The sequence below is a fragment of the Molothrus aeneus genome, chromosome 17 (assembly GCF_037042795.1).
Source record: "Molothrus aeneus isolate 106 chromosome 17, BPBGC_Maene_1.0, whole genome shotgun sequence".
NCBI classification, from domain to species: Eukaryota; Metazoa; Chordata; class Aves; order Passeriformes; family Icteridae; genus Molothrus; species Molothrus aeneus.
This window is the reverse complement of record NC_089662.1, coordinates 11825591-11839054: the sequence shown is the minus strand read 5'-3', so window position 1 is coordinate 11839054 and position 13464 is coordinate 11825591. Positions and strand designations below refer to the sequence as shown.

The window sequence follows — 13464 nt, the reverse complement described above, 5'->3', positions numbered from 1 at the left end:
ATCATTTAAAATTTGCCTGAGACCTAGTTTGTGTAATTTAAGTAAACTGTTGAATTAACAGCAGAAATTATTCACCTTATAGAGAATAAATTTAGGATACAGCCCTGTAAAAGCTCTTGGTGATAATTGAGAGCAGCTTGCTCTGTGTCCATGCAGCTTTACCAGCAGTTTAAACAAGGTTTATTTTTACTTTTCCTGTGTTCTGCTTTGTATCACTTCCTCTAAACAGTTCCTCTGTAGATGATTTTAACTTGTTAAACCCTTTGTGATGCTGTGATCAGTGCTGTGTTCATACCCAGTTGTTGTTTGAGCCAGCATCCTTGCTGTATGAAATTGTTCATCAGGCCAATGACAGCAGCACCATCCAGGTGGAGACAACCACACACCTCTATTAATAAGCTCTTATAATAAAGACCCAGTCATGTAAGAGAAAAAGTCTGTTTATTAAAGCAGTTAGCAATGCCAGGCAGTAACATCTGATATGGCACTGATTTGTCATATTAGTGAGGAGTTCAGGGTTATGGCAATTTATGTTTTGCATCTTTAGGAGAAAAAGGGCACAGTCACATATTAAAGCAAGAAATTTGAGCAAAGACAAGACTAATTAAGTAAGAAGTGTTTAGACTGTCTTTTGGTTAAAGTAATTCCCATTTCATAATTTTGGTGGATAAAAGCACTTGGTTATTGAACAATTCCAACACCACTGTTTCACCAGGAGGTCAAGCAAACAAGGTTCAATATTTTTGATTTATCACGTCCAGATTATCATGGCTTTTGCATCATTGCAACATATTTGGTCAGTACTGTCAAAGAATTTAAAAGAAGCTCTAGACCCAAATATTGAGTACACTTTTCCAGTACATCTACATGATTTATGTTTAAAAAAATAGATATTTACATGTACAGGTCCTGTGATGCAGTCAGTGTGATTTTAATACTGTGCATTAAGGTAGACAACTCCTTCATGGGTGAATTACTTCAAGGTGTAAATAAAATTAGGGCAGTTCTGTATTTTTTGAAGGCATTGTGTGTTGCATCTGGACTAATTTTTCAGAACCGTGAAGGAGTCTTAGGCTATTTTCTTTAAACAAGAGGAGGTTGTGCTGGGAAGCTCCCAAAGCACCCAAACACAAAGCTGTACCATGTAGAATCAAGGCAGTATAGGATCTCCATATGCACAGTCCTCTTCAATAGCCAGATTGTAGTCTGCTCCTCTTCCACCCTTGTAGGCACTGGTCACAATCCTCAGCCACCCTCTTTCACCCTGTAAAGGATTTAATTTGCACTGTAAATTAGGAAACACAGCTGTAGAAGTTGTGTGTTGGTGAGTCTGTTCTGTCTGCCAAATATGAGTGATTGAGGTGAATGGAGGAATTCACTCAAGCTGAAGTGCAGCCCTGGAGTCATGGGGCAACCTGCTGGGGTGAATTTACATCCCACTCATCCAGTCCAGGTACATGACTGGATTTTTGCCTACAACCAATAGCAATTTCCAGTTGCCCATAACAGGAGCTGCACATCCTTGAAAGGCAGAATTTGGGATAGAGCTGAAAGTTTTACTCAAATAACTTCCAAATATCCTTGTCTTCAGATTGGCTGGCTGTCATTTTTAAACTGGCAGTCTGGTTCAAAGCCAGTTTCAGTTTTCTATCCACAGGCTGCAGTTTTGCAGTGACAAACCCCACCCTCCCAAGCCCAAAGTGTGTTGCCATGTCTCCTTACCCAGGGCTCACCCCAGGAGTTCCGGACTATCCAATATTCTGTCCCGTTTTCCACTCCCCAGCCAGCCACAGACACGATGTGATTCACTGTGGGTGAGGGGTTGTACTCTGTGTATAGCCCCCCTGTGTAGGCATCCAGCTTTTCTGTAGCCATTATGCCACAGCTGCAAGAAAACAGAGAGAGGAGGTTTCATACAAGGGGATCAGGGCAGGGGCCTGCCTAAAAACCAACTGGTTTTCTTGTATTTTGAATTCTGATCTCAGAATTCAAGTCTGCATGTCAGAGCAGAGCTGCTGACATGTGCTAGAGTGAAAATGTACATGGAGTTTCATGTATCTTTTTTTTTACCTAATTGGTCCATTAGTGTAGATTTCTGCCATCATTTTTTCTCTTCCACTGACAGACCCATAGTCAGCAACTTTCCAGAGAGTGTAGTTCTTGATCACATGGCATTCTCCAAAAGTGACACAAGTTCCACACTGGTTAAACTTCTTACACTCTGGAAAAAAAACGTGAGATTACCCCTGGAGGTAATCTGCAGGAAGGTGCTTTTCTTCAAGTGAAGGGATTTTAGGACACTGAGCTTTCATAATATAATTGAGGCAGATATTAATAACTTCAGAGTAATTATTAATACATATTCTCTCTGGTGAACTCAATTGTTTTCTGGAAACCACATTTAAAGTCCCTTTTATCACCACTTACTGTTCTTTACTTCACAGGTATAAATACTTTGTTGAGGACACAGAGAAACCATTGCAGTCATACATGACCAAAGGTTAAATTTCTTCTTTGTTCAGCTTGAGGTGACACTTGTAAATATTTCAGTACACTAGAGATTGTGTGTCACAGATTTAAGAGATTAAGTTAAAACAATTCAGCTGTGCAAACTTGCCTGAGCATGATTTAGTGCTACACTGTCTGTCTGGAGCAGGAAACACACACAGGCCCGTAAAGAAAACCTGTTCTGTCAGTCAAACAGCAGGAACCAGTACTCTGAAAACCCAAAACATTTTTTTTTTAAAAATACACCAAGATCTGCTAAACCTGGGAAGAAATCCTAGAGCAAAGCAGAGCCATCCTACTTTGGTCCTTGGCTTGGTAGTTGTTGCAGGTCTCGTCGGGGATGCCATGGTCGTGCGCGTACCTCCAGACCCCCGAGTGGTCCCCGCCCTCACAGGAGCCAGCGTCGGCACAGTCGATGACATTCTGCACAGACAGGTAGGCCGAGGGCCAGGCACCTTTCCTCTTGATGTTGATTCGGTCTGGAAGGATAAGAAACTGGGGTTTGCTGCTGGAATACGTGGGTGGCTACACATTGCAACTGCTTTTGAAACTGTCTCCTCTTCATTGAGCCTGCCACTGGTTGCAGACAGCAGCACTTGTGGTTGGAAAGGCTCTGCTGTCTGCAGTGAGGAACACAGCATGACCTAATTCAAACCAGAAGCTGAGCTATTATTGTGGGTTTCCATTAGGAGGGGTTTTTCCAATAAAAACTCAGCAAAAACATGGAGATGAGTAAGATCTGTCTAAAGCCTTGAAGAGCCCTAGACCTCTTTTAATTCAAGACACAGCTTCTGAAAACTTCCAGATCTGTTTCCTGACTTTGACAGCAAAGAGTTTTCAAATTCACATCTAAAAACAGCTCTGAGCATCATCTTTTAGAGGAGTAGAGATTTATGTATAAGCCCATGCATAAACATAAGCCCATGGAGCCCAGGCTGCTGGCTCTGTGAGACAGTCTAAATGCAGGAGAAAGCTTTCAGAGTTATCTCCTTGCTGTTACACCAGCATCTCACTGTTATCCTGCCATCTCAGACAGGCACCACCACCCTGCTGCCTTCTTTTGTCAGACACAAGAAGCTTACTTGGCGGAAAAGCTTCCTGACGAGTATTTATAAACTGCTTTTCTGCATTAACAGTCTTAACTGATGCGACTGTAGTTACTTTAAATCCTATTAGTACCAACAACATTCAAATAAACTTGACAGAACAGGGAGCTATCATCCCAGCCTAATCTTCCTGCAAGCTGCTGTATTTTACTGTCCCAGTACTTCACTCCATCCTGGCAGGTGTCATACCTGTCCACCTCCTTGTATGCTGCATGACTCCTGCTGTCTGCTCACACCTGCATTATCTGCCCCCTTCTCCCCAGTTTCCTCTTCACAGGTAATTTTCCTACAGCCTCCCTGTGCAAGTGCTGCTTCTCCAGCACGAAGCTGTTGCATGCAAATCATGCACTCTCTCTAGAGCCACTACTTCTCCATCTGTAGCAAACCACTACTTCCCCTTGACTAAGAAAAAGGCTGAAATCAGATTTCGTGTCTGCTGTGGTGGTCATGCAATGACAGGGCTCCTGCAGCAAATACCCCACAAGAGGCATCTCCTTTCATTTCCTCATGGCCAGCATGGCTGGAGAGCCCCTGCTGTAGAGAGGTACCAAGAGACCTCACAACTCTTTTGCATCTCCTGCCACACCTCTGGGGGGAGGGCAGAAACCTTACCCCAGGATCTAAAGAGCAGTTTGGGAGGAGCTATGGCCACATTCCTTCTGCAAAGAAGGTTTTTAACCGCACACCAGTGCTCTCCCCTTGCTGCCTTTGGATGAGGTGGAGACAGCCTCACTCTAGTTGCTTTTCCTACTGAAACCAACCCTCCTTGCCTTCAGCTTGGGCATTCCCACTGTTCTGGTGTATTCACAGACATGTCAGCCTCGGTTTTGCTGCGTTAGTTCCTGCAGTGATTTAGCACCCTATACCAGCTGTCAGTACCCTGAATCTAAACTTCCTTTGCTTCCCAAACACTCCCGATTGCAGCGGGGAGCCCGAGGGTACCTGCCAAGGCGCTGGTGCTGCCGTGGGCCCAGCAGGAGCCGCAGTACTGGGGGATGTGCTGGTTCCGAGTGGTGCTGGCGTAATTCACCCCATTCACGTTCCTCCAGTCCCAGCTCTGCGGCAGCGCCGACACGTCCAAGTACTCGTGCGGGCGGGGGTAGGTCCTGCGGGGGGGACGGGACGAGGAGGTAGCGCCGGCATCCCCCGGGAGCAGGACGGGCGGGTGTTATTTAAAAAAAAAAACAAAATAAAAAGTAAATAAGGAAAAAAGGCAAAAAAACCCCACGGATTTCACCGAGTTTCACAACGAGCCCGCGAGTGTCCGCCGGGGTCACGTGACCGATCCGGCCCCGCCGTCTCGTGACCGCCCCCCCCCACCCCGGACCCCGGCACGGCCGGAGCGGCCCCGGGAGCCCCCGAACCACTCCCGGGCACCCCCGAAATCCCCCGGGCATCCCCGAAATCCCCGAATCCCCCGGGCACCCCCGAAATCCCTGAACCCCTCCGGGCACCCTCGAGCCCCGGCTGTGCCCGCCCAGCCCTCCCCAGCGCTCCTCTCGGCCGTGCGAGCCGTGAGGGGCCGGGAGGGCACACGGGAGCGAAGCGCACCTGAGGCCGGGCGCCTTGCGTGGGGCCGGGCGGTAGCAGTGCTGCCCTTCCCTGAAGTGGAGCCCGGCGCGGGCGGGCGGGCAGAGGCAGCCGCAGAGCAGCAGGAGCGCGATGAGGGGCTGGAGCGGCGGGGCCATGCTGGGACAGCGGCGGCCGCCGGGCGACGGGGTTTGAGGGCGGCGGGAGCGGAGGGGAGGAGCGGAGGGCCGGGCCGGGCCGGGCCGGGCTCACCTGCGGCGGGCGGGGACTGCGGGCCGGCCCCGCGCCCTCCTCGGCGCCGCCTCAGCGCGTCCGAGGGAGCTCCTGGGGATGAGGAACGAACTCAGATCCCGCTGCCCCAGCCCCCAGTGACGCTTCCAGCTCAAAAATTCAGTCACATGGGTTGTGATTGTATCTGGGACAGGCCCTGTCACAGGTTTCTTCACCTTTGGCCTAACACCTCAGCATTGTGCTAGACTGTGGCCAGCGACTGTGACTGGATTTTTTTGTTTGGTTCTTGTTTTTTTCCCTAGTCCCAAGTTCTGGATTTCTCAAGCCCTTTAATGCTACAATTAGCAAAGGGGCACAGGCCTGTGTCCATTTTCTAGGCTGCTCCTTAGGGTTTGAATATCTGAAGGTTCTTTATTATTTGCTAGAAGATTTAGTCAATAGTAAAAATAGTTTTCTAATTTTCCTGCAGAAGCTTCTAGGGACTGTGTGAATGGATTATCAGTCTCTTTTGCATACATTAGCTAGAAGTTTTCATGTTTGATAAACCGGTTTAGTAAACCACAGACAGTTCTCCCCTCCTTGCTTCTCTTCCTTGGCTTTCAGCACTTTTTGTAGAGGACCTGAGGTTTATTAGCTCCACACTATGAATAAAGAAACTGAGGCACAGAGAACAAAAGGAGGAGCAGAGCACAAATGGAGCCTGTGAGTTGAATGCAGTGGTTTTGGTATCATTCTTAAGGGTGATTCAGCAAGCCCAGGTTAGTTAAGACTTGCATCAGCTCGTCTGGTAGCCATTCATAGATCTCTGTAAAATAATCTGATGCCTTGTAGCCATGCTTATCTCAAACTGAATAGGCTTTCCTCTCAACAATCTTCTCTACTACTCTGAAAAGCCAGCTCCTCCCAAGCAAGCCATTAAAAAAGATTATCCCAGAATGCCTCCTTGCACATGCATGTTTATTGGGGGTAGTGTTAAAAAACCCCCAAAATCAACCAAGGAAACAAAACCAACAACAAATAGCCCAGCAACCACAAAAGCCTTGTGTCTCCGTGGTCTCAGCTCAAGCCCATCAGCAGGGCTGTGGTATCTGGGAGCAGTGGCAGCCTGATAATGGCCACAGTGGGACAGCTGCCCTAGCTGTGCCCAGTGCCAGGCTGCTCCTAATCTCCCCAGTGCCAAAGTGCCTGTGAGCCGGCCCATCCAGCTCAGCCCCTCTCTCCCAGCACCTCTCTCTGCTAATCTGCAGCTGCACATGGGCCATGGCAGTGCTGGGAGTCCCTCGGGTGTTAACAGGCCTGGGGCTTCTCTGGGCTGAGCAGGGACTGCAGCTGAACCTCCACAGGAACAGCCCCTCCTAGGCCAGGCTTGGATAAAGTCAGACTTGAGGTTCACAGAAATGCAGATGGGGAGGAGAGGGAAAAGAGGCCCGAGCCCACAAAGCGTCTCAGCTGCCTGGTGTCATGTGCCAGAATGTTTAAGGCTCTATAAGGAAGCCCTTCAGAGGAGGCACATGATTCTAGGGAGCTATTTTCAGCAAGAGGAAAAACCCCTATTGAGTGACTGCATATTTCTTTTGCTTCCCTTTTCCCCCTTTCCTTGTGAGATCTGCTCAGTGAATTTATTTATTGCTGAAATTATTTTGTCAAATTTTTTGGACAGTGAATTAGCACCTTCAGCCTCTTCCTAAGTTGTGTCTATTGTGAATACATTGCGTATTTTTCATTTATATGAATTTAATTTTTTATAAATTAATATATTTTTTATATTTTATATTGTATTTATTTAGTATTTGTTATTGACATTGTATCAATGTCTATTCAAAATGCAGCAGTTGAATACACAACTCAGATGTGCATTACTGCTCTTAGCTAAAGATGGTTGGAGAAAACAAGTACAAAATGTGCATAAATTAAATGAGATATGCTTTTTAAGTAAATGTCCAAGTAACCTTTTCAGAACTTTCTTAGGGAATTGTAGACAATATCCAAAGCTATTGTGGAAAATATTGACAATGTGGCAATGGAACAGAACATTTTGTGTGGGTAAACTGAATGGCTTAGAGAATACTTACCTTTTGAAAATGATAAAATGATTGTGTTTTAAGGAAACAAAATGAATCTTCCTGCATTTGAAGTCTTCCTTTTATTACTCCCTAAGCAGTATGTTCATAGCATGGCAGAGGATGATGGATATTTGCTCTCTATCTTTTTTAAATGCACTTCTGGTGCTGAGCTCTGTGTCAGGAGCAGTTGTGTGTTCCTTCATTGGCTGGTGGGAGAAGTGGAAGTCATCAAGTGGAGGGGAAGCCTGGAATAAGCTGATTTTTCTTCTGGAACCATGTGGAAGCTCAGAAATCCCTTATCTCTAGCAACCCATAAAGTGGTCAAGTAGTTACATTCAGTGAGTCAAGCCCTTCCTCTGTCACCATTTCATGCTGAATAGTTTTAAGGTGCTTTGCAAATTATAGTTCCTTTCCCCATCCTTAAAAAGAACACTTGCAAGGCAGTGACAGTCATTTGACATGTCATGAAACTGCTCTAGGCTTCCACAAGTCATTTTACCCTGGGTTTCTGCTGCTCAGTGATACTGGTGCTGGTTATCAGCAGCCAAACATGACTGTGCTGTGTTTGGTTCTGCCTCACAGCGTTTCCTTCAGCACAGGGAGATGTTTCACTTGAATGTTACAGTTCACTTCAGAGAACTTCAGTGAAATGGGGTTTTCACCTCTAGCATTTTCCTGGCAAGTTCTGAAGCACATCTGAGATATAAGAAATTAAGAAATATTAGAAATGCTGTATTTCTTCTCCCTTCATTTCCTGAAGGGAGAGAAAGAGAGTTAACTGTGCACGTTAGTCACAAGTTAATTCAAGTTTTGGCTAAATATGATGGGTTCCTAGAAGTATTAAAGGACCATGCATCACTGAGGGTACAGTGTTATTTTTATGTGTTACAAAGTATTTTTTGTTCCTGCTCCTGTTCCCCTCCTTCATACAGTCAAACATCAGGAATTATGCTTGTTAGTGAACTGGAGTTTGCCTTGCAATCCTGCTCACAAGTTGTTACCATTTTTATTATGGGTGTTGTCCTCTATGACTCATATGATGCTAAAATTTAAATTATGTAGCAGAAGCACATGTGCTTAATAAATTAAGATCACTCACTCTGGGCTATAATCTCTACATATGCACATATATTTGTGTATATATTATGTTTAATATAAAATAATGCACCACAAACAGAATATGCACATTTATGCTGGAAGAGGTGCATGTGACAGTGCTGCTCTCCAAGGCACAGGTGCTGCACCTGTGCTGCTCTGCCTGCACCCAGGCAGGGAAGGGGCCCCGGGCTCCTGGTGCAGAGCCTGGGGCTGGCTACTCCCCTGGCTGGGTCAGTGACACTCCCTGGGGTATAAAAGGGCCCCTGGGCCGGGCTGTGCTGGGTGTAGCTGATAGAGCAGCAGGCACAGGGCTCGTCCTGGGGAGCTGCAGAGCCTGGGTGAGGTCGTAGCCACCGGCAGGTCTGAGGCACACAAAATGCGTGAAATCGTGCACCTGCAGATTGGCCAGTGTGGGAACCAAATTGGATCCAAGGTAAGGTCTCTTTTAACACTGATTATCAGCAGGAGATCAGAGGTAGCAGGTCACACATCATCAATGGATGGGGACTTCTGGGGGGACAATTACCTTGTAACTCAGTGGGGGGAAGCGTGGCATGTTAGCAGGGAACATGAGGAGTATTTTGTATGAAAGGCAAAAGCTGGATTTGTTCCTTTAAGGTTAATGTTCATTTGCAATAACTGGCCCAGGGATTACAGGTGCACCAGAGCATTCCTGCTGGGACTCTGTTCCCAGGGGAACTCACATACTCTGCAAGATACTGGGGCAAGTGACAGAGCCAGTAATTCCAGGGCTGTGAAGTTGTATTGCTGGTACTTTAGTTCAGTCATGCAGTAGTTCTGCCACATTTTATTCTTAAATATCACAGAATTATACAATGGCTTGGGTTGGAAGGGGTCTTAAAGATCATATGGGATCATATTAACAGCATAACCTATGTTAGAGTGTAGAACGACAAAGTGTCACTGGCCTCCTGAGAGAGAGAGGTGTCATTTGGAGTATTTTTGTGTAGCTCAAACACTGGCATGCTGTGACATAGGGAGTAGTCACTATTGCTGACTTTCTGGGCTAGGAGTAAAATTACCCCTCAATTACTATGCTGTGTGATGTCCATACTTTCTTTTTTTTTCTTTAATTGATAAGTAGGAAGTTGTCCAAAATTATCTAGTTTGGGCTGGGAGGTCTTTTAAGACATGGGATAGTTGAGAGATTGTTCTGCTGTGCTCTTCCTCCCTTCTCCCATGCCTAACCTTGATTCCTTTTAATGGAACATGAAGCATGGAACGTGCACCTGTTGACAGTGGTGTATTTGTACACTCAAAATGGGACTGGATGCTAACCCAGGAGAGCTTTAATATTAGAATAGCCTGGTCATTACAGTGGGTGGGTGTGTCTGCTTGAACACTGCTGTGGCTGCTGCCCAGATAAGAGCCCAGCACAAGAGCACATCCATATGAGTGTCAAGATAGGACATTTGGGACCAGCAGCTGTTTGAGGAAAGGCTTGCTCACGTAGAAATTTGCCTGTGCCAGCTTTGTTGTGCCATGGTCCCATTTGTGCATGGCAGGACTCAAAGCAACTCTCCCTAATCCACACCCTCACAACCTTTTTGTTAAGCTCATACCAAGTAGTAACTGTTATTTAAACTAACATCAATTCCCTTTTACTATAAAGAGAACAAATTGAGGGCCTCCACCTATTAGTGCACAGGTCATAGCTAAGCAGCATAAATAGTCTGCTAAACTTTTCCCTCAAATTTATTTGGGAGGGGTAGAGAAGGATCCCTGTTCTGATGTGGTACGTAAATGGCAGAGCATCCCCTGCTTCAGGCACAGCTCCCAGAGCTGGTGCTGAAAATCAATAAATCATTCTCAGCGTGTTGTACCTCTTTCCTTTTGCAGTTCTGGGAGGTGCTTGGTGAGGAACATGGCATTGACATCACTGGGAACTACCGTGGGGATTCACCACTGCAGCTGGAGCGAATTAACGTGTACTTCAATGAGGCTTATTGTAAGTGCTCAGCAGAGCCAACAGGGAGGGTAAAATAAGTAATTAAAAAACCCACAAAAAGCCTAAACCACCCTAGGTGGACTGGACTGTCCAGAGTGCATTGTAAGCCTGTTTCTTTGACCACTAGCAGTGATTATTTGCATTAATTTTGTTTGTTCCAGCCCATAAATATGTGCCCCGTTCCATCCTGGTGGACCTGGAGCCTGGGACGATGGACAGTGTCCGGTCCAGCAGAATCGGGCCCCTCTTTCGGCCTGACAACTTTATCCATGGTATGTACAGCACACTGCCAGCAAACTGACTGCAGGCAGTGTCCCAAAAGGGCCCTGGAAGTCCTTCAAAAATTCTCCTGCTAACTTTGGGATTGTTCTTTCTGTAATTCTATTCACAGGTAATTCAGGTGCTGGCAACAACTGGGCCAAGGGCCATTACACAGAAGGTGCTGAACTGATTGAAAATGTCATGGATGTGGTCAGGAACGAGTGTGAGAGCTGTGACTGCCTTCAGGGGTTCCAGCTCATCCATTCCCTTGGTGGTGGAACGGGCTCAGGCATGGGGACACTCCTCATCAACAAGATCAGAGAGGAATATCCCGACAGGATCATGAACACCTTCAGCGTGGTGCCCTCGCCCAAGGTGTCCGACACGGTGGTGGAGCCGTACAACGCCATCCTCTCCATCCACCAGCTGATAGAGAACACGGATGAAACCTTCTGCATTGACAACGAGGCTCTGTATGATATATGCTTCAGGACACTAAAGCTCACCAATCCCACCTATGGGGACCTCAACCACTTGGTGTCCCTCACCATGAGCGGCGTCACCACCTCGCTGCGTTTCCCCGGCCAGCTGAACGCAGATCTACGGAAGCTGGCGGTGAACATGGTGCCCTTTCCTCGCCTGCACTTCTTCATGCCCGGCTTTGCCCCGCTGACAGCTCGGGGCAGCCAGCAGTACCGGGCCCTGACGGTGCCAGAGCTCACCCAGCAGATGTTCGACGCCCGGAACATGATGGCCGCCTGCGACCCCCGCCGCGGGCGCTACCTCACCGTCGCCTGCATCTTCAGGGGCAGAATGTCCACCAAGGAAGTGGACGAGCAGCTGCTGTCTGTCCAGACCAAGAACAGCTCCTACTTTGTGGAGTGGATCCCTAACAACGTGAAAGTGGCCGTGTGTGACATCCCACCGCGAGGGCTGAAGATGGCAGCCACATTTATTGGCAATAACACGGCCATCCAGGAGCTCTTCATCAGGGTGTCCGAGCAGTTCTCGGCCATGTTCAGGAGGAAAGCCTTTCTCCACTGGTACACAGGGGAAGGCATGGATGAGATGGAGTTTTCTGAAGCAGAAGGTAACACCAATGACCTTGTGTCTGAGTACCAACAGTACCAGGATGCCACTGCAGATGTGGAGGAGTTTGAAGAGGTAGAAGTGGAAGCAGAAGCCAAGCCAGAAAAGGAAGCAGAGTAAAAAGAATCAAAACATTCTCCAAATGAGCCTGTTCACATTCACTAAAGACAAAGCAATAGCCATCATCTGCATACCCAAAATAACACATTTCTTCAGAACTTCTGTGCATCTGGCCAAGTGTATCTGATATTACAACACAGTGCTTTTGAAATTCATGGCAGCTCTGCTTTACTGTCTTGAACGACTGTTGGGATGGAATTTCTCCCCAGACCAATCCACTATGAGGACACATTGTCTCACACCAGCCTTGCCTGTAAATGGATTCACTTTTAGAACACAATCACCAGATACTGAATGTACTATACAGCCACTGGGCCTGTGTATATAGATCAGCATCTTAAGCAATAGCAAAATGTGCTGTCAGCTCATCACATTTATTTATTCTCAGGTAAACACAGTCCCTGCTGACTGTGAACTTGTTACTGTTTTAGGATCATGTGCACATCTCTGAGGCCTCCAAAGGCAGTGACTCTTTTATCGCTCCACAGACTGATGTAGATCTGCAGAAACAACAGGGGGCAAATGACTGAATATGCACATTCTTATTTTATAAGTATTCTAATTGTTTTATCACATTGCTGGCTTATATTATTGCAGAGCTTGTACTCATTATCATGGTGTGGTTTGTTTCTATTTCTAACTACAGGTTGAGTTATATTAGCACACTAAGTTGTGACATTGTGTAAAACTTTTGGTGTGGTGTTTTTCTCCTAGGTACTAACTACTGTAAATTTTTTTCCCAAACATTCAGTACAACAAAAATGACATAGAATGGTTTGTAGTTTGTTAATATAAATTCTATGGCAGTCACTAAAACAAAATCTTATTTTGCCTTCAGTGAAAAAATTTTCTTGCCATCACAGCTGCCTACTTAACGTATTTATAATATTATTTTAAATAAAGATAATATACCATTCTATGAAAAGTTTTATACTTGAAACATTTGATAGACAAACCCCCATAGTTTATTCTTGCAAGAACTAACTTTGAATTAAATTAGTTATACTCTTATATGAAAAGGTTTGTTGTACTCTGATGCAAGTAATGCCTCATGTTTGAGTTCAGTCTTGGTGAAGGAACCTGAAGCAAATCCTCCTGTGCAGTGGGACAGTGTCATCCCTGCTATGAGGACACACAGCAGCAGGAAAATGCAGGATAAACAATTCAGATTCCTGTGTCTCCTTCCCCACCTCTTACATGACAACCAGCTCTCCCAATTCCTGATTCACTACTCAGTGTCTCAGACTTGGAGACTGGATCTCCAGCAGCACATCCATGGCACAATTATCCTGCTTCCAGTTTTCTATCTATATGCTACATTCTCTGTTTATACAGCTTTTAGCCAGGACTTTTTTCCAAAGTAATCATTTAAATGAAGTAGGCAGAAAAGTTTTAAACAGGAATCAAATCTCTCACTCATTTATGTACCTGAAATGTCAGCATGACACCCAAAAAGAGATTTGGCTTAAAAATAAACAGTGCTGCTACT

At 46.0% G+C, this 13464-nt stretch overlaps 2 protein-coding genes across 2 annotated transcripts; one reads left to right on the top strand and one right to left on the bottom strand.

The window, feature by feature from the left end:
• Positions 1-424: 424 nt before the first annotated feature.
• On the bottom strand, positions 425-5369 carry CTSZ (cathepsin Z). The gene is made up of 6 exons (XM_066561383.1): positions 5166-5369; positions 4557-4720; positions 2808-2987; positions 2071-2221; positions 1723-1885; positions 425-1264 (listed from the first exon to the last, which is right to left on the bottom strand). Exons 1-6 carry the CDS (start codon positions 5300-5302, stop codon positions 1151-1153), a joined length of 909 nt encoding a protein of 302 aa, XP_066417480.1. The 5' UTR covers positions 5303-5369; the 3' UTR covers positions 425-1150.
• Positions 5370-8912: 3543 nt separating this feature from the next.
• Positions 8913-12923, top strand: TUBB1 (tubulin beta 1 class VI). The gene is made up of 4 exons (XM_066561454.1): positions 8913-8969; positions 10397-10505; positions 10667-10777; positions 10897-12923. Exons 1-4 carry the CDS (start codon positions 8913-8915, stop codon positions 11973-11975), a joined length of 1356 nt encoding a protein of 451 aa, XP_066417551.1. The 3' UTR covers positions 11976-12923.
• Positions 12924-13464: the final 541 nt, after the last annotated feature.

What these genes read in the sequence shown, in the direction of transcription:
- CTSZ (XM_066561383.1), bottom strand. Translation starts at nt 5,302, where the DNA reads ATGGCCCCGCCGCTCCAGCCCCTCATCGCGCTCCTGCTGCTCTGCGGC. An exon ending in CAGCACCAGCGCCTTGGCAG is followed by an intron (nt 2,988 to 4,556) that starts GTACCCTCGGGC and finishes TTATCCTTCCAG; the next exon opens with ACCGAATCAACATCAAGAGG. An exon ending in TACACTAATGGACCAATTAG is followed by an intron (nt 1,886 to 2,070) that starts GTAAAAAAAAAG and finishes GTTTTCTTGCAG; the next exon opens with CTGTGGCATAATGGCTACAG.
- TUBB1 (XM_066561454.1), top strand. Translation starts at nt 8,913, where the DNA reads ATGCGTGAAATCGTGCACCTGCAGATTGGCCAGTGTGGGAACCAAATT. An exon ending in GGAACCAAATTGGATCCAAG is followed by an intron (nt 8,970 to 10,396) that starts GTAAGGTCTCTT and finishes TTCCTTTTGCAG; the next exon opens with TTCTGGGAGGTGCTTGGTGA. An exon ending in GTACTTCAATGAGGCTTATT is followed by an intron (nt 10,506 to 10,666) that starts GTAAGTGCTCAG and finishes TGTTTGTTCCAG; the next exon opens with CCCATAAATATGTGCCCCGT.